This window comes from Parasteatoda tepidariorum, chromosome 11 (assembly GCF_982258835.1).
Source record: "Parasteatoda tepidariorum strain Cologne lab strain chromosome 11, Ptep-v5.0, whole genome shotgun sequence".
In the NCBI taxonomy this organism is placed as follows: domain Eukaryota; kingdom Metazoa; phylum Arthropoda; class Arachnida; order Araneae; family Theridiidae; genus Parasteatoda; species Parasteatoda tepidariorum.
Genome location: NC_141765.1, coordinates 52,550,001 through 52,571,177, shown reverse-complemented (window position 1 = coordinate 52,571,177; position 21,177 = coordinate 52,550,001). Strand labels below are relative to the sequence as shown.

At 28.4% G+C, this 21,177-nt stretch overlaps 1 protein-coding gene across 1 annotated transcript in view; it reads right to left on the bottom strand.

Annotated features, from left to right (window-relative positions):
* The window catches only part of LOC107437342 (uncharacterized), a 56,462-nt gene extending 35,778 nt beyond the window's left edge, over window positions 1–20,684 (bottom strand). Inside the window, exons 1-5 of the mRNA XM_016049308.4 lie at window positions 19,998–20,684; window positions 15,956–16,040; window positions 6,416–6,874; window positions 4,927–4,954; window positions 4,045–4,099 (exon numbers count right to left, since the gene is read on the bottom strand). Coding sequence (XP_015904794.2) covers window positions 4,045–4,099; window positions 4,927–4,954; window positions 6,416–6,874; window positions 15,956–16,015 — 602 coding nt within the window. The 5' untranslated portion in view covers window positions 16,016–16,040; window positions 19,998–20,684. The remainder of the gene's footprint in view (window positions 1–4,044; window positions 4,100–4,926; window positions 4,955–6,415; window positions 6,875–15,955; window positions 16,041–19,997) is intronic.
* Between the last annotated feature and the right edge of the window lie 493 nt (window positions 20,685–21,177).

Here is a 21,177-nt window from a genome sequence, read left to right as displayed (position 1 = left end):
TTCACCTGTTGTAATAACATTGCATTAATTAAAAATATCGGAATAACAGAGTTCCCACTCTTTCAACAAAGCAAAGGACTTAAAAAATATTATAATTGCTTATCATCGAATATACATATGCCACCAGTGACAGTGCAAATTATTTACCTTCCTAAAAATATCAATCAATAAAAAAAATTTATTTTTATTATAATGTAAGCACTGATATAATTGTATTAATTAACAGGGCTCACCATAGATGTACAAGGCAATTTTTTACAACACACCCGGGTCAGTTTTTTTAAAAAAACATTTTCAGATTGTTAAAAGTTAAAGCCATTCAGATAGTAAAAGTTAACGTATGAAACTGATCTGCATTCCATTTTTAATGATTTCATTGAAATTGAATTGTAAAATTAAATGCAAAAATTAAGTTTTGCAATTTTTTTCATGTATATTAAAAAAAAGAGAAAATAAAGAAATTTAGCAAAAACATTGAAAAAATTATTTCAACAAGTTTTTAATTTATATTTTGCTACTAGACCAGCAAATTTACTTCAAAATTATTTCCAGTAAAACCTGTTATAAGGAATTAACTTTACATAATGTAACTAAACATTCTAGCGAAAAACACGAACTAATTTTAAAGCAACTAAAAATTGAACAAAACTTAAAAACAGTATATTATGTTTGTTACAAGGGAGTGTGGAGAACTAACTCTGAACTTTACTGGATATTCAGAGAACCGGACATTCTGAAGTACCATAAGATCCAGCGCATGAAATGGGCCGGACACATTGTAAGAATGAACGATTACAGAACAACTAAAAGAATCTTTTTGGCAAGGCCAACTGGAGTTAGAAAGAGAGGCAGACCCCGACTGAGATGGGCGGATTGCCTCCAAAGGGACTTTACCACAATCAAGGTCAGAGACTGGAAAGCCGTGGCACGCAGAAGAAAGGACTGGTGCAGTCTTCTTGAGAAAGCCAGGGTCCACCCAGGACTGTCGAGTTACTGATGATGATTATGTTTGTTAACTGAATAAAATGATTATTAAAATCTAAGGATATTTTAGTTGAGTAGATTTAAATTTTTATGTAACAATCTGCTTATCAATGTAACAATCCACGTTTTACTTAATTCCTATAAGCAAATTCCTATAATCTTAATTCCTATATCAATGAAAGGACATGCTTTCTTCCCACACACATAAATGTTTGTCTCTGTAAAATGTTTTACCTTCGATGCACGCTCGTATTCTAAGTGATAAAAGAACGACATTTTGTTTTAAAAAATTAAACTGAAAAATTGTTCCTATCAACCATAGTGATGCAAAAAAATTAAGAACTTTTAAAAACCTTGAACCAAAATTAAGTACTTTGAAAGGTATTCCTCCATTATCTTCCAAAAAAAAAAATAAGCAGTTTTTAAGAACCGTGGGAACCCTGAATAAGGAAAACTATGTGGAGAGGGATGAAAAAACTATAGGAAATCAACACGGATTTACACTAGAATCGGTTTACTGGAGTGAATTAAGAAGTTTAAATCCAAATTTGAAATTTGTGTGTTATAATAACATCATTTAAAAAGATTGGAGTTGGAAAACCCATGCGCAAATTAAAAAAAAAACCCAACTGGAAATGGCAGAAAACACATTATTTCAATCTCGTAATTACATATTAATTAAAAATAATGGAATTAAAAAACCCATATGGTAATGTGTAGTATATTTATAATGGAATCCTGTGTATCAAAAAGTCACTCAAATTTAAAATTCATGTGTGATAACAACATTGCAATTATAAGAAAATTAACGTGGAAAGGACTGGAAAAACTATAACTAGCTGCCAAAAAAACCATGAGTCATGTTGATTTGTTGAAATGGATAAAAAGTGATAGGAAAACGGAATAGATTCACCACGAAATCATGGCAGATCGAGAGTGTCAAAATGTGATTACTCAAATTTTAAATTTGCCTGTCAAAATAACTTAGTGATAAAATCTAAGTTTGAAAACCATGTAGAAAGAGTTGAAAAAACTATCAGCCTATGACTTAAAATTATAATTGAGAAATCGGCTGAGCACAAACCCTGTATAAATAATGCAATCCTGTTTAAGTAAATTTTTAAATACATATCTAAGAAAAGATCAAACTGCTATAAATTAATGATAATATTAAATGAAAAATTATTATACGATTACAGTGAAACCTCCTATTATGGACAACCCTGCAAGACGGACGCCTCTCAATACGGACATATTTTTAATTCCCCGGGAATTTTCTATGAATATACCATTATATACATTCTCCGCAAAACGGACACTCCCGTAACCGGATGCGGACAGTTATATTGGTCATAAAATGTTGCTTTCTATCTCTACAAACCGGACATTACTTTTTCTAAATTTGAAAAAGGAACTATTTTTGCTTTAAATTGCAAGCTAAAAAAAAAAAAAAACAACTTTCACCATTTTTAAAGCACGTAAATAAAAATTTTTGCCTTATCCGTAACTAAAAACATTCTTTAGCTATTTTACCACTGAAAAATCAATCTTTCACCTGTCACCTTGCCTTATCTTTGTAAGGAAAGGAGAGAATACTGAACTCCTGATATAATTCTGACATTGGCATCTTTTGATCTTTTCATCTGGACCACATAGGTCATGAGACCCCTCAAGCTGAAATGACATCTCTCAATGCTTCTTTCCTATTGAAAATTTCTTTAATTTTCTTATAAATTTGAAGATTGAATTTAACACAACTGGGGTAAAAAAATAGAGTTTATATAAATGAAACATTTATTCAGACAATTGATAGCTGATCAATTGTGAATAATCAACTCCAAAGGTCCTCAATACTTACAGGTATTCATTGCTTTTTTTTCTGAGAATCATGGGAAGTTTTTTTTTCTTTCAAGGTCCCTATCAAATGATAAGTAGGTGTAAGGGGATGTAAAACTATTAATTGAAACGGACAGAGGACAGAAAGCTCCCATTTGGTACCATATGTCTAACTTGCGTATCTATGCTGATATGAAAATTATATTTATTTATTTATTTATCTGTAGCTACATCCAGAATTATGTATTTATATCAAACTTCTTTATATATTCTTTTTTATCTTTCTTATTGTTTAAATAAATATTCTTGTAGATATTTATAGTATCCTCGTAGATACTATTTAATTATTTCTACATCTTTGAAAATATTCTAAAAACAATTTACGGTGTCAAATTTCGTTATTAGGGTACCCTTCCCGTAAACGGACAACTCTCATAAACGGACAAATTTTTTGGTCCTCTGAATGTCCGCGTAACGGAGGTTTCACTGTATATATAAAAATAACCCTGCAATTTTTAATAATATACTAAAATGTTAACTTAATTTAGTGCACCCTCATTAGCAGAATAAAATCCCAGACATGGTAACAACAAGGATGATACCTATCTATTGGTATCCATTATTGACAAACACAGTATAGGGTGCCAAAAATACAGTACAAAACCCGTTATCCGGAAATCAGAAAACCGGAACGAAATTTGATAGATTTTCGCGCCATTTTTTAAAAAAAAATTTTTCTTCCTCATAAGATTTTAGGATTTTTTTTTCTTTTTTGAAAGATATTTACCTTACCATCAGTTTGGAAATAATCATTAGTGTATTCCTTCATTGTTTTTTCTTCTTTTTAAGATTATTTCCAAAAAAACATTTTTTTTTGTTGGGTTTAACAATTAACGAACGGCTTTTAGTAGCGATTCAGAAAACCGGAAAAATCAGTTATCCGGAATAGCGATGGTCCCGATCGTTCCGGATAATCGGTTCCTTACTGTATAAGTTACCTATAGACTATAAGTTACCTATCAAGTATATGCTACCAATACTTATATTTCTTGTGCTACACACATCTCTACCAGGATTCAAACTGGCTCCTTATACAAGAAGTTAAGATTTAAATCATTAGACTACCCAAACCAATTTTTTTAAAATCTCTTAAAAATTTAAAACTACTAAAAATCAAAACAAGGAAACATAATATATATATTACCTTTAATAAATAAATATTACCTTTGTATATCTTCATATAATACCAGATCATTACTGAGAGTGGAAGTTTCTGTTGCTGTTGGGAAGAAAAAAAAAATTTTCGGGATAAATTAAAAATTCTCAACTGTGTTAAATTTAAACAAGCACATTTAAAATGAAAATTTTTAACTCTGTCTTACAGGCATGAATACATTGGCATTTTTTGATGGGTAAGTCAGTTGACCAATTGCTTTAGAATGTGACTTGAAATGCAATTTTTAGTTAATAACAAACTGTAATAATTTTAAACTAAAAAGTAGTGCAGTTGAGAGCAGCATTTACATACAACATCGCTGAAATTTTTTCTTCCTAACTTCTGATTTTTTCTGCTTTTTTGAAACTGGACATATCTTCAAAATTAATTGGGCAAAATTAAAATATTTTGAACCTAATTATCACATAAATCATAAATATTCTCCTCATTATTCATCAACAATAATCTTAAATGCTTTTTCTAGAAACAAGGAGTTTATAAACTATATGATTGACAATTTGAATCAAATTATTTATAATAACTTAATATTTTTCAATCGGTTGATATAATTAGCTAATTGTAAATAAAAACAGTTTATTTTGCTTCAATATGATTAAGAGAGTACTGTAGTATACTTAAGAAAACCTGTAACGGCTATAAACTCGCAAAAAATATGCTTAGTATATCAGCCTTTAAATGTTTTAATTTAAAGAAATTCAAAAAAGACACTCTTAAATTTAAGAGTTGAACAATTTTAAATCAGTACAAAACAGGATGTAAAATCACTTTAATTTGCAAGCAGATGAATCGTGCAGTTAATACAGCAATTTTAAAAAGTTATTATATAAAGAAGTTTTGTATAAAATGAGCAAATACTTTAAAATACTTACTAAATACAGAAGTAGCTGTCTTTGACTCCTATATATAAAAAAAGGGAATTTTATCTTTAATAATATTCATTTAAGATAAAAGCACTAATAAAACTGAAAAGTATCAAGACTACTTCTTAGTGTGTACGTTTTGGATTTATGTTCTAAATAATGATTTAGACAGAGTGATAAATATTTGGCAACCAATTTTTAGACTGTTCTAACATTAATTATTTAATAAATATATTCTAGCAGTGCATTTGTAATTAAATATTAAATAAGGTGATACATCGTATTGTGCATAACAGAAAGGAAAAAAAGTCATAACAAAATTTTTTTTTTAGTACTACAAATTAAAATAATTTGATTTCAACCTAACTTGTACAATGATTCCGTTAGACTTTGGAAAGTAGATATCCTTTCAACCCAGAATAATTAGATTATAATTAGACAAGGCTTGCGCTAAGGACATCAAATAATTAGTCAGTAAATGAGCCAAATACCAAAAGTATTAGTCAAATTTAAAAATTCTTAGTCATAGGCAAAATTTTTTGATTGACTTTTTCCCGTAGAAAACTTCAAAATACAAATTTACTATAAATTGAATTATTTTATAAAACGCAAATTCAAATCAAGTCATTTTGCTGTTGGGAAGGAGTAAATTAGCAATAATTGGGAAAGAGGATGAAAAACTTAGATGATTTATCATCGTTGAGGAAAAAAATAGGAATGGATTGGGGTTAATTTTTGAAAAGTTATAAGATTAGAGCAGTAACATAAGGATAAATATGAAGCAACGTTATGTTATTGTCACAAGAAATTCTAATTGGTTATGCATCATATCTAATGGAAATTACTGCAATCAAATAACAAAAATACAGGATTTGTTCAAAAAATTCCTTCTGACTGTTTCCCCCCCCCCAGGATTAAGGAGAATATATATTTTTCTTTTAGGTAGAAAAAAATCATTCGCCAAAACAGAATTTTTTCACCTAGTTTAAGATTTTTAACGAATTTGGTGACGTGGCAAAAGCTCAGGGCAGGCCCTGATTAAAACAGGTCAAACACTTGCGCCAAGAGAAATCCGCCACATTATTTGATAACCATCCTCTGGTGTTAATACAGCAGAGGGAAAAAATGTTTCTTTCTTTTTAAGTTTGGTTAAATATTCTGAACAAGTGGACTAAGTAAATCTGCTATTTATTAATTTTAACAAATGGTTCATAATTCAGTTTCTTTTATTTTGAAAACAAAACTAATAGTATTTTCTTTTGCAATGTGAAGAAAAAGATAAGTTCAATTATTTATAATTTACGATACTGGTATTCCACAAATATTTCGTTAAATACAATTGTAAGGTAACAATTTTATTGTAAAATTCAAATAATTTAAGATTTTTGTCGTTTTCATCACTAAATTTTAGGGATTTTTCTAATAAGGATAAGAATTTTAAGGCAGAACTACTTTATTGTCGAGATAATTATAGTATAAATAAAGCTTAAATACTAACTTCTATACTGTCAACCGATTTTGAGCGGTTAGAAGTACATCCCTTTGTTCTTTTTGCTCTAATTGTCAGCATAGGATTATAATCAAGAAGACTAATTCGTTCTTTGCATTGTCTCTTTAATGAGCATCTGCGAGAACTGGAGGTAGATGATTCTGAAGAGTTATTTCCGCAATCGTCAACATAATTCAGAGTCTTTTCTGGAGACTGAGCAACAATCAATGGAGCAACATTAGTTTCAATTATATCTTCAAGATTTTTAGTTTCAATTTCTTTTTCTAAATTTTCTTTTTCGTGGCTTGGAAGAATACTGCTGGACTGAGAAAGATTATCAGATGATAAAGTTTTATCTTTTATGAATCCTTCTTCACCACTGACTATATTACATTCATTTTCATGCACATATTCTCCTAAAGTGGATTTGATTCGACGAACCATATCGTCTTCTGCCTTTGGATGAACCTAGAAACAAAGATTTCATTAGCTAGTTAGCAAGAAAATATATAAATTCATAAAATATGCATTTCTGGTAATGCAACAAAAACTATCTTTAGTTAAAATTTTAGACCATTTTTAAAATTTTTATGAAATTTTAAGGAAATTTAGAGGAAGTAAGATATAAAAAAAAGTTTTTTCATGTAATAATTTTTAGGTGAAAGAATTCTATAGAACAAGTAGAAAAAATTATATAAACTTTATATACTCTTTCATAATTTTTGTCGCAACTTTTAAAATGTTTAATTTTTCCATAAGCAATTGTAATAATCTTACTAACTTTAACAGAGTGCATAGCCAAATTTTTCAACAAAAAATAAACACCTTTTAAGCACTCAAAAAATATTTTTAAGCACTTAGAAAAAATATTATAATTAGGATATGTGCCCTAATAATTCCCCCCCCCCTTCATATTGTTGAAAGTTCTTCATATCTAAACAAAATGCAAAATTGTTTCTAAGTTACATACTCATGATAAAATAGTTTCATGTTAACTAGTATTTATATGTTAACAAAATGCAAAATAGTTTTTTAAGTTAAGAACATGATAAAATAACTAGTTTCTGACAAAGAATTCTTTTTGTGATTATATTAGCCACCATAAAAACAATTTCACAATTTTAAATACATTAAATTTTTTAAATTTATAATTACTTTACAAAATTATGTAAAAAAATTTATTCAAAATTATAAATAATTAATTTAACTATTATTTTAAAAGATTATCGCTCTTGCAAAATGCAGCAGAGGTGCTCATGAGCATGCATGAATCCTTCCCACCAAATCGAACCCGCAAGTATGTCGAAATAGATCGTGGTTGAATGAATTATGAAAACCCCGCTTATTGAGTAATTCGAAGCAAAAATAAATATGGCAGAGAAAAAAAATCTCATTTCGGAAAAGGGAAAATTAAGCACTTTTCAAAAACGCACCTTAAGTCGTTAAGTTGAAAAAAGCACCTTAAGTCGAAAATAAGCACTTTTTAAAAACCCTATACACCTTGCTTAAAGTCAAGATTTCAAATAATTATTTTTTTTTTCCCTAGACAATTGTACTAAAAAAAGAAAAGAATGCTAATAGATTTCAAAAGCTCTTAACTTATGAGCATTTCTCAGACTTTGAACAACTTTAAACATGGGTGCCATTCTTAAAAAAATTTCAAGATTGAAATTATTTTTTGACCAATAAACATGCTCTAGTGTCATTTAGCAAAATTTTCAGAAATTTATAGCTCACCTTCCATGATAATGGCTCACATACTATATCAATGACTCGATTACTTCTTCTAAAAAAGCATTTATTTTTATTTTGACTTTATTAGTATATTTTTTAAAGCACACACACAAAAAAAAAGCTAACCTAGTATATATATATTTTTTTACACCAGTTGCTGAATTACACTAAATTTTTCTTGAAGCTAGTCATATCTCTATTTATTTTTCACTTCATAATAATTTTTTTTTTTTTGCCCTCAAGCAATAAATTTCATTTTTTTTAATAAAATAGTTTCAACATTGTCCAACATCTCAAAATGTTGAGAAAAAAAATTCAAACTTCAAAAGATTCAGATTCCACAATAGAAGTTTTGTTAACACAAGCAGATAAAGAAATTTAGTCAATCCGGTTCTTTCATTGTGGTGTAACTTCATCATTTTGAATTAATTATGAAAAATAAGTTGCCATAAAAAGAAATGTTTTGTTGAAAACTTCAATAAAAAAAAAATGGGAATACATATTTGAGAATGGAACTCAGTCCACTGATCTTTACTCAGGACTGATAGGATTGAAGAGTGGCACATATGCTTTAAAATGCACCCCTTTCACGAACTCCCTGGTTCTGTAAAAGGTGTGAAGTTTTAATTAAATGCATTTAATTTAAATTTCATACCTTTCATTTAATTCAATGCATTTTATTAAAATGCTTTCCATTTTATAAATGTGATACAATTATGCGCTAGAAAAAAGCTATGAATATTAAGTGCTTGAAAGAAAAAATTTAGAAAGGCTTTGTCACAGATTTATTTAGAATTGCATCAATTAAAATTTTTTTTTTCATTTACTATTATTGTTATTTTTTTGTTAAAGAGGATTGTATTTTTAAATCAGTTTTAATTCTTGGGCACTAGGGGTGCACAACTTTTATGAATGAAGGGCCACTTGCACAGCCGTTTGATTAATGAAAAGTCACATTCCTAAATATTTAGACAAGCTGAGAATAATTAAAGCAGACATGAGATTACATAATTTAAAAAAAAGAGAAAGCAGGAAAATATTGCAATTAAAAATTTATGATTTATACATTACATCCTTATGAGACACGATTCAGAGAACAAAAATAAAATTTTGTTGTATGCAGGGTGAAGTCAAGATATTTAAGCTCTCTCACCATTTTAAAATGCATTACAGAGAATATGTCCTTTAGACTGTTTTGAAATATTTTACTACATCAACAGTGGCCAACGATATTCAGAAGAAAAAAAATTCTTGTCATTTCTTTGATTTACCCTAACTGATTTTATTACACATTCCTGATTTTTTTAAAGTTACAGTATAAATTTTATTATAAACTTTTTAGTTATAACTAAAAAGCATAAATGCTTTAATCTTAAACATAAAATATTTTAAGAAACAGTTATTATTTACAAAATACTATTAGGGTTGAAAAGAAACAATTAAAAAAAAAATTATTATAATAGACCAAATTTTTTGGGGAAACAAAATTTTGACCTTTTAGGTGTCTAATACTCAAATTAATTAATTTCTCCAGATTTTTTTGTATCTTAATTAAATTCATTGATTTTTCCAGATTGATAAAATTCTATGTTCTCTCTGGCCACAATGAATAATTTTTTAAAAATAAATTCTACATTTTCTCCATTTGATCAGCAACGATTCGAAAATAATGCCACATGATCTTGTTGATAATTTTTTGGCAGCTATTAATAGGAATTAACAGGCAGTTTTCAAAAATAGGTGTTTTCATACAACATTATAATATATCATGAAATATTGAATCATGCAATGATGCCATTAGTTACCAATGATTGAAACCAACAAAATTTTTTCAATTGCTTTCTCGGCACGATTCTTACATGGTTCTGAAACTCTTGCATTTTTAAATGCTATATTGGTACAGTGAATTTTGAATCAAACATTTGAAGAACAATCTTTAGATGTACTAGTGGTGGCCAACCTGCAGCCCGCCCTCTGTTGATGTGAGACCCGCAAAAGCAACTGAACAAAAAAATATTTTTCTTTGAAAAAAAAAAAATTTTTTTTTTGAAAATTTTCAATTCCGCATTAGAGTAATCACTTTTTGACAAGTTCAATTTACAAAATTTTATTGTAAATCCATGTTCTCAATCACTTTTCCCGCCTTAACGCCTTCGGAATTCTGCATTGTTTTGAAAAAACAAAACAAAAACAAACCCCAATATTTTTAATACGATATTAATATACGCAAATTTCGAATTTGAGTAATCACTTTTTGCTTCCCTTTATTTTTGCTGATTTCATATTAAATCTAAGCGATTTTTCTGCCAGTTTGTTTAAAAATTTTCACATGGTTTTTAAAATTCCTGTACATTTAATACGATATATTATATATTTTAAATCGCATATTTAATGCTCTATATATATTTTAATCGTGCACTTTTTGACTATCTTTATTTATGTCGATTTCATACATTTTTCTGTGTGTTTGTGAAAATGACAAATTTTTCCTTAGAGATTATTACCACATGCAAGTTTTAATTTGCACATTTAAATAACTACTTTTGACGAGCTTTGTTTGTATCGATTTCATCGCAAATCCAAGTTGTTTTTTTACTTATTTTTTGGCAGTTACTACTTTAGATTTCCACATGGTTTTAAAAATTCTGAGTTTTATTACGACATGCGAATTTTAAATAACGCATTCAAATAATTACATATTGACATGCTTTATTCATGCTGATTTCATCATAATTTAAGTGATTTGTTTTTCTTGCAACTTTCACAATGTTTTCCCACGTGAATTTGTTGATCCCATTTTCTTAAAAAACTACGATGTTACTTCGACAACCAAGTTTTTAATCGCACAGTTAAATAATCACTTTCTGACACAATTTTGCGTCATATGTTTGTATCGATTTCATCGCAAATCCAAGTTGTTTTTTTTACTTATTTTTTGGCAGTTACTACTTTAGATTTCCACATGGTTTTAAAAATTCTGAATTTTATTACGACATGCGAATTTTAAATAACGCATTCAAATAATTACATATTGACATGCTTTATTCATGCTGATTTCATCATAATTTAAGTGATTTGTTTTTCTTGCAACTATCACAATGTTTTCCCACGTGAATTTGTTGATCCCATTTTCTTAAAAAACTACGATGTTACTTCGACAACCAAGTTTTTAATCGCACAGTTAAATAATCACTTTCTGACACAATTTTGCGTCATATGTCATCGTCTACCAAAATCATTCTCCCACCATTTTTTTGGCAATTAGAACCTTATATTCCGATATTCTAATACAGAATCCCGATATTTTAATACAATGTAATTGCAACATGAAGAATTCATTCATTGCTAGTAATTTTTGTAACTTAAGTGATTTTTTCAGGAAAAAAAACGAAAAAGAATTTCTTTTTTATTTATAATTCCTAAGACCTCTAATAATTAAAAAAAATATATATAAATAATATCTGAAGTATAATACTAAATATATATTGAATCTCATTTTGTACTATAATGGTTTAATTTTTATCCTTGGTTTTTGTTTAAACCCTATAAGCTTTCTTCAATTAAAATATTTAATTCATATTACTCATCAAAATATGTATTTATCGATTTATTTTTTTATAATTTCATTCTGTAAAGATTATTTTTTTTTAAAGTTTGAATTTATTCTAAAATGATTTTTCGTACTAAGTGATAGGACAATAAAAAAAATTTCTTTTACCCAATTATGAAATTTCTTTGAATCTATCAATTTCCGATAAAAGGGGAAATTTTTTTTTAAAAATAGGATCAGCTTTTTCATTTTGAATGAAATTTAATAATTTAAAGTATTTAATTTTCTGAAAATATTACTGATAAAAAAATTTACTGCTTATATTTATATAAAAATTTCATTATTTGCTGTAAATCTGTCTAAACATGCTTGCCACCCTTTGTTATTCAACCTGCTGTGCAGGTGGACCTTCACTCAAAAAGGTTGTGCATCTCTAAGATGTACAGTGCGCAAAATAAAAAAATAAACCACCCAGAATAACTTTTTGTCTAATGATCAGATCTTCACCTTTTAGGCCTCAATCTTAATGGTTCAAGGGAGTGATCTCAAGTGAGTTAATTAGTGCAGACAATATTTTAAGTTATGTAATCGGACACAAAACTGCACTTTTTCTGAATAAACATACCCCCCCCCCCCGTTTTTTAAAGGAATAGGATTTTTGACCTCCAAAATATACGGGGCACTCAGGGAAATATGGTCAGAATAGTTTGGATTGGAAAGCGGTCCAAAGTTTGGACCCCTTAATGTTAATTTTACTTTTTGCGTATTTCCCCTTATCTCGAGAACTTTTTCAGTGATAAATTTTTATTGCACACAATTATAAAATTTGTTCATCCATAGATAATTCTATGCAAAAATGGCTTTAAGTAAATATTTAATATTTTATTTAAGAATTGTCAAAAAAAATTGAATTGTAAGGTATACAAAAACTAATATAAGTCGTATCATAAAAAAGTCACATTTTTAAAATTTGATTTCACAGAAACTATTCCACCGATTTTGCTATGTAAAAGTAAATTTTTTAAAATTACGTAAAAAATTATAAACTTTACAATTCTATATATTTTGACTATTATTAAATAAAATAATAAAAAATAATGAATATTTGTTAAAAGTTATTTTTTGCATGGAATTATCTATGGATAAATGAATTTTATAATTGCATGCAAAGATTTTTCAATTCGCTTAAAAATTTTGCGAGCTATGGTGAAATATTCAAAAAACAAATTAACATTAAGGGATCCGAACTATTGACCTGACCGAACTATAAGGATTACTAACATCAAATGGTGGCTATGTTTATTCACAGAAAGTACGTTTTTGCACCGGATTTTTATCTTAAAATATTGCGTGCACAAATTAATAATCATATTTTAAGGTCACCTACTTGAACAATTAGGATTGAATCTTAGAACGTTAAGGTCCAATCATTAGATCAAAAGTAATTCAAAGTAATCTTTTATTTTGTGCACTGTACATTTTCTTATTCTTCTTTAAATTGGGTGGCATCACTTAGACTTTCATTATTCAAGAGGACTACTGTATCACAAGTTCCGCCTAGAATTGCGTCATCTTTGATGTGTTGACAATGCAGTAATTCTTCATTGAATTCCGGATGTTTCTATTCAACACATTTTGTAATATTTTGTTCAGTAGTGATTGTCATGGTAACTTCACTATTTTCAAATAAACTTAAAACTTTAAAAGCAAGAATGCAATTTTCTTTAATTTTATTTGATACAGCTGAAAGCATTTCGAACTGGTTTGGAAAACATAGTATTTTCTTTTTTCACAATTACTTTGAAACTTATTAAATTGACAATAATTCCCCCCCCCCAAAGCACTGCAAAGAACAATTACTTCTTTTCAGCTCCAAGTTTGTATGTATTACCAGAATTCGAAATTCGGTATCCAGATTTGGCCAAGGCTTTGATAATTTTTTTTTTAACTAGAACCTCAACAAACTGTAGAGGATTAATTTTAAAGTCAGATTTTCTTTTCAATAATTCAGAACATGCCTTGCCTGTTAAAACTTTATTTATCTTCAAATTATCAGTCATCCTTCTATATGATTTCGAACATTCTCTTGCAAAATAGGGTTTTCTTCAAATATAACAATGCTTAGGAAATCGGGAGGCCATTTTTCTTTCTCTTAAAACTTGTAACTTTTTGTCTAGCATATAGGGAGAATATATTTCAAAGCTGGATTTTCCATTTCGAAATTTGATTTTTTAAAGTTTTCTTAATGAAAATAAGTTTGTATGCAAAATCAAGCCAATTTTTCTCTTTTGTTTTTTGATGTCTTGAAAAACTGTCTAAATTTTCTAGGTGTCATTTTAAATTTTTTTTGACAAGAGTTCATTTACTTCACTGCAATTATTTGTGGTTTCTTCTTATCTTGCGATAATTTGGACAATACCGTATGGTAGTAATCATATTAAATGTAATACCCACAGTTCTTTTTTAATTACAACTAATTTTTCCTGTCTGTAGAATAGTATCAGATATAACAGTGGTTACCAACTGGCGGCCCGCCAAGCCTTTTTTGTGGTCCGCGAGCTGAAGTATATATAGTAGTTGTCATTTTCTGCAGACAATTTTCGTAAAAAATCTATACGGGTTTAGAGTACTTTTCTTTGTAAGAAAAAAAAACCTAATTTTTACGTTTCTATGAAATTTAACATACCAACGCTGCAAAGAATTTATTTCTCAGGTAAAAATCTACTTCTTATTTTAATTTGTAATTCAATACTTTGTTTTATACAACTAGATAAAAATCTGACAGTAATATTCAATGTTCCTTCAAACATAAGAGTCCTATATGAAATTTTAACAAAGTTGCGACCCGCCATTTGACTGGTGTTTTTAATTGCAGGCCCTGGCCTTATGTAAGTTGGAAACTCCTGAGATAAAAGTTCATATTATACACTTTCAGATCAAACTTTTGTAGAATATTAGGAAGTCTCACTTTCAGTTTAATTAGAAGATAGGTTTCCCTTCTCTCATTTTCACTAGGTTTTGTTTCATTTTGTAGACACGATTTCTCTAATTCAAAACATATTTTTTGAGTTCAATTTGTTTTTTAAGTTTTCATTTCTTGAGTTTGTTGTATTGCTCTTTCTATTTTCTTTTTATTCCCTATTCCGATTCTGTTCTTGAATTTCTAATCTATGTTTTCTTTCTTCTTTCAGAGGACTCCATAATCTTTTCACAAAATCTTCATCATAGTTTTAATTTTTCACTCTGCATAATTTAAGTTTGAATAATTTCACATTTGCAGCATTCACTATACCCATTTCAATAGTAATAGCCTGTCTCTTCTACGAAATACCATCTTTAAATCATTGAGATCAAATATAATTAATATTCAAATAAATTTATAAAAAAATCTGTCGGCTATAACAGCAAATTAACTGCGGTTTAATTTCCATGGACCTCAGAGCAGATAACCCCACTCCTCGCTGGTCAGAAAATTAGAAACCTTTAGGGAGGGACGTAATACAAAAATAAATAAAACAATGGCAGCATCACCTCTGATGTAACACAAAGAATGAACAAAACGATGAATTCTGATATCACAGTAAATGAAAGATTCCATGAATTTTTTTCTCTATGTTAATAAAAACCACTATACAGTAGCATCTTCAAATGACTAATCCAGTGTTAATGGCAACATAATTACTAGAACCTGATGTTTCAAAAAACAGACACCGCAAAAATTAAAAAAATATCACCAAATCTAGAATTTATCCTTTATCTCCTCTGCTTATGCACAAAACTTTTTACAAAGAGTAAATGCCAATTCATACAGGATGCGATTTACTCACATCCAGTGTGAATGGGCCGAATGAGAACCAGATAGGTGGAAAATATTTAGCTGCAAAAAACTCATCAACCAGATTTGCATTAACAAAAAAAATCGCAGCCAGTGTGAAAGGCTCTTAATAACATATCTGGGGATTGTTAAAACACCTTAGTGTGAGGATGGATGGGACAGTCGAGATCAACTGTTGCAGTTTTGCTTATATACATTTATTTGCCTTAAAACAGTGGATTAATTAATATAAAGTGCCAGTATAATATTATAAAAGACAAATAGTTTTAAAAGTAAGTACAATTTCACGCAGTACTACACTGTTCTCACTGTAGCAAAAATCAAACAGTAAATGGTAATTAAATACAAATAGTAAATAAATTAAGTTAGTCACAAAATGACTAGTGAGGAGAGAAAATAAGTTCCGAAAATAATTATCTAATTTGATTACCTTTTTCGGTTTAGAAAATACTGGATGACATTCTTCAAGTTCTTCATTCACAAACAGCATCCCGACTGAGGTGTCGATACGAGATCTAAAAAAATATTTCCTTAAAAATAGCATTTCTTCCATAAAGTGGACATACCAGTGAATGTTATTTAAATAGATCACAGTGGTTGCATATTTTCAATCAGTTTTTCCAATTTTAATTTTACAAAATTTTTTAACTTCAATTGAGAACTGAACACATGCAGGTCTTAGATTCTTAAGACAATTTTTATTTAAATGCAGAAAAATAGAGGCTAATAAACATTTATTAAAAGAAAATCTAATAATTATTAATTTTTCAAAATTATTTCTAAAGAATTTATTTTTCTTCATACTTATCACAGTAGTATAAGAATTTGGTAGAGGAGTCTAAGAATCACAGTTCAAAAAAAACACTTAAATTTTTTTTTTTCTTCCTTAAATCAGGTTTTTTTGGTCTTTTTAAAACAATACATCAAATAATATTTTAAGTCTTTAATTGAAATTAACTAAACCATTTCATAGTATTTAACTTTTAATTAATATTTCAATAAAAATTCAAAAATATCCACTTTTGTTTCCTTAAATGTTAACATAATAATAAAAAGAACTGAATTCCTTAATTACTTTTCAACTCAACCTAACATGCAAATGAACACATAATATTTAAATTTCATTTTAGCAATATATGTTAAAAAAGAGTGATTTCTCCCCTTGCTTGTCAGTAATATAAAAATACAATATTTCAGAATTATTTATTTAATATCATTATTTAGCTGTTAACTATTAGTTATAGTTACGAGATTGAAAACACAGTGTTTCATTAGTTATTTAAAATTACTAACAAATAGCAGAAATATAATAAGTAATCCGCTAAAATGACAGAATGAACAATACGACTCTTTGGCTTTTCAGTGTTGTGTGGTAATGTACCCAGTAGGGATACATTTAAGGAAATCAGTCAACTGTTGGAACTTCTATCTTGCTTAAAGTTATAAAATTGGACAGAATTAGTTAGTGACTAAGTCAATTTGATTTGTTCTCATAACTTGAATTATGAACCATAAAGAGAACCAGATTTAGTCAATTAAGATTTATATATCCAACTGATACGAGTAGTCAAGTTTTCCAAATAATAGGAGTGACCGGGTTTGGCTCATTGAATATACTGCGGTTAAAACATGGTCAACGTTTTGCAATTCAAGATTGTTGTAAAGTTTATGTCTCATTTCTTTAATAAAACTATTTAAAAAAAATTAATATTTTTGGAATGTAAATACAATAAGTATTAAAGCTAACATATTTGTCCGAAGTAAATTATTATATTATGAATTTTTTATTTCAATTATTTTCATTCATAAATCATTAAGACATAAATTAAAGTTTTAGAACGACAACTCTGAATTAACACAAGATTTTTTTCTTCATTTGCTAAATGTTAAAATAGTGAAAAGTCCCTCACTTTGCACTATTTTTAAAGTCTTGCCTTTCAATACTAGTAAGTTTTCTTCATAAATAACTTAGCACGAAAATTTTCACAAATAATGAAATACCATAACATGTTAAATTTTTTATGCAATTAGCGGATGGTTCCTCAGGTGAAAAAGCTCAAGATCAAAATTCTTAATTCAACTTTAATCCTTATTAATTTTAATGAATAAAAAAGTGACTAAAATTTTGAGGTGATGAAGCATTGTGATTGTTGACTGCTCTGGACCCAAATGAAAATACGTTTTTAGTGAACAATCCATAAGTCAAGTTCAAAGATTATGGTACTGATCTATAAATAGAATAGTGCAAGAAGATTTGTTAGTTACTAGGATGATGGTGCTTCACCAGTGATGTAATTAACAAGAGAAATAATATTCTATTTTACTATCAGAGAAAAAATTCTGGCAATATTTAGTTGGTCCCCATGATCAGCAAAATTCAAGAAAATATCCGGTTTGATTCCAAATAATGTAAAATGAAGCCTGAAATCGAGAATCTCTTGCAAAATGCAGCAGAGTTGCACTTGACAGGGATGAAATTGGCCAAAAGGCAAAAAGCTGAATTTTCACGAGAGTAAATATGTGATTTATAGTAAAAATATTAGTAACATATTCTCATCCAGTTTCACTGATGTTGCAGATATTGCCTATGTATAGCAATAATCGTTGATAGAAAAACTGCCACCCTTATAGTTAGTAATACAAGAATTTTTTTATTTTTTTTACAAGAATGGCGATAAAGGATTTTAAAATCGCATAAATACAAACATCAATCTTTGATTTTAAAATCATGTGAATATAAATCACGATATTGAAATTACATGAATGAAACTCAATATTGGAATTTAAAAATGTGAAAATATAAATCATGAAGTGTAATTTTTTGATCGCCCAAATACGAATTACGATGCATAATTTCGAAATGGTTTGAATATGAATCCAAAACCCAATTTTTAAATTCCGTGTAAATACGAAAATAGATGTTGGACATTACAACCACAAAAACCAATCATGACATTGGATAAACTTGCGTGAATAAGAATGGTTATGTAGAATTTTAAAAACGCTCCCATATAAATTGCGATATTGGATATTTAAATTTCGGAAAATAAGGATTGCAATGAACGATATTGAAATTGCGTGAATAAGAATCGCATCGTGCAACTTTTAAATCAGGTAAACACGAAAATCGATGCCTGATATTAAAATGCAGCGACGTCTGGATTACGAAAATACGCGCTATCTAGCGGACGGGTAAAAATGAAGAAAATCTTATTTTCTGCTTGTAAAAGTTGATATCTAAAATAATTAGATATGCGGAAGGGTTAGTAGCTACGTAGATCGAATTTTCCATATATTTCCTGATATATTTATCTATATATCAAATTGGAAATAAATATAATTATTTTATTTCAACAACTGACTTTTAAAAAAAAACTGAATATTTATAAAAAAAAACCTCCAAAACTTTTTGAGAATCGGGGTTTTTGATAAACAGGTGTGTACATAAGTGAATTAATTGTAATTAGTAAGGGCCATGTTAAAAAAAATATTCGTCATAAAATGTTGTAAACAAGTATCTTAATAGTTTTTTATTATTAAGGAAAATAATTACTTCAAAATTAATGCTTCCTTTCTTTCTTTTTCTTCCCTCTTATAATTAATTTAAAATAAATGTTTTAAAGTTTAATTATATTCCCAACTAAATCTTATTTTCTGCTAAAGGGGTTTTGTTTCAATTTCAATCATTTTTAACCCTATAAATTTTCTTTAAATCAAAGTATTTAACTTACATTTATTCTAATAACTAGAATATTTTTTTAAAATTTAATTCTATGAACAAATTTTTTTAAAGTTAACATTTATGATTAAATGGAGATTTGTATTTTGTAATATGATTACAAAAAAAACATCAATTTTCCCATAGTTTTTTAATTATTTAAATTTATCTAAATTTTTTTCTGATAAATTTATTCTGATTTTCGGATTCTGTTTGTTTTTTTTTAACATTTAATTTTATGCAAAGATATTACAAAGTTATCTTACAAAAAGAATTTAGTGCCAAAAACAATACTACCTACATACTATACATTTACTACCTACAATTGCAGTGAATATGTCTGTCTAAATACTTTGGCATGTGACCCTTGATTGGTCAATCTGCTGTGCTTGTGGCCCTTCACTCAAAAAGGTTGTGCACCCCCGAAGTATATAATCAAAAAGTTTTTAAGCTTGCACTATCAGATACCGCAACATTTACAAACATTAAATGAAATAAAAATACGTTGGTACCAAAATTCAAATCTTTTATTACTTCTTTATCTCAATTATTTTAAAATCTGCATTTGTATTCATAGAAATGGGATGTTTTGTATACACAAAAAAATCAGTAATATCAAGTCAAGTGTTTAAAAATGAAAAGTTGGTTGTTGATACAAGATTTCAATTTTATAAAAACTTAGTCACATTGGACTATACTTTAAATATCATTAATTTCATAAAATATGAAAAATCAACATAATAAATAGGCATACCAAGCAATGTATCTACTCATAAAGAATCAAATCATCATCTTTACAACGCATGGAAATAGAGAACAATGCAGAATCTTCTAAAACACATTGACAAATATCAGTGGCAGAAACTGTTTTACATCAAATAACTAAATTTCAATTGAGATTAAGTATCAGATGTTTACACAAAACATTTCCCATGTTTAGATCTTTACTTTTATTCGTTTCATGTATGCTAGAACAATGTTACCCAAAACAGGAAGCTGAAATATTTTGTAGAGTATCGAACTAAAATAAACCATATGCAACATTTGTTTCATAATTTTTTTTATAAACTTTCTATCAGCTACTAGGTGCACTCAGAAAAAAGAGTCATTCATAATATCAGAAACATATAATACTTCCATCATGTTACAGCCAATATATCTGAAGTCCCTGAAATATTTATAATTATAATTTCAAACCGTTTGCTTTCACAATAACGATTCATTTCCCAAAATTGACAAAACATAAACAATCACAATATACTAAACGCTTGCAATTCCTGTCACCTGCCGGATATTATAGCTGTTGCCATTAATTTTGAAGGTTAAGATTGTTTCATATTTAAAAGGGAGGGAAAATTGATTAGTATGTTACTCTACAAAATGGATCTTTCAGAGTTCAATTCTGAGTCTGTTCTCTATCAGGGGAGCATCCTTACTGTATGCGACTCACGCATGCGCGAGCAGTTCCTCTTATGAGCGATTCACACTGGACGCAAAAATTTGCCTTTGCTGATACGGAGATAAAATTTGCTTGATTTAGAAATGTATTTTTTAAAAAAAGGTGTCATGGCTGCTAGATTTAGAAAGAAGTCGCTTTTTTGGCAGTTCTAATTTGGCCTCTTTTTACTTGTTTATTACCGTTTTTTCTAGGGGCAGGCAGTGCACCATCATACTTTAGTGTTAGCATATTGTTCGAGCAGCGAGATAAAGTTCATTTAACAAATTATCATTTAGGTTTAAATTTCAAGGTTGGTATATTGTTAAAGGTACAAAGTGTCTTATAACGATTATTTTTTCAAATGACTATTCTTAAGCCTTGAAATGACAGTTCTTCAATACACGTATACAAGAAATATCACTCAAGAGAGTTTCAAAACCCAGTGATCACGCTCTGAGACAAATAGCTTCGAAACACACCAAAAACAGTAACCCGG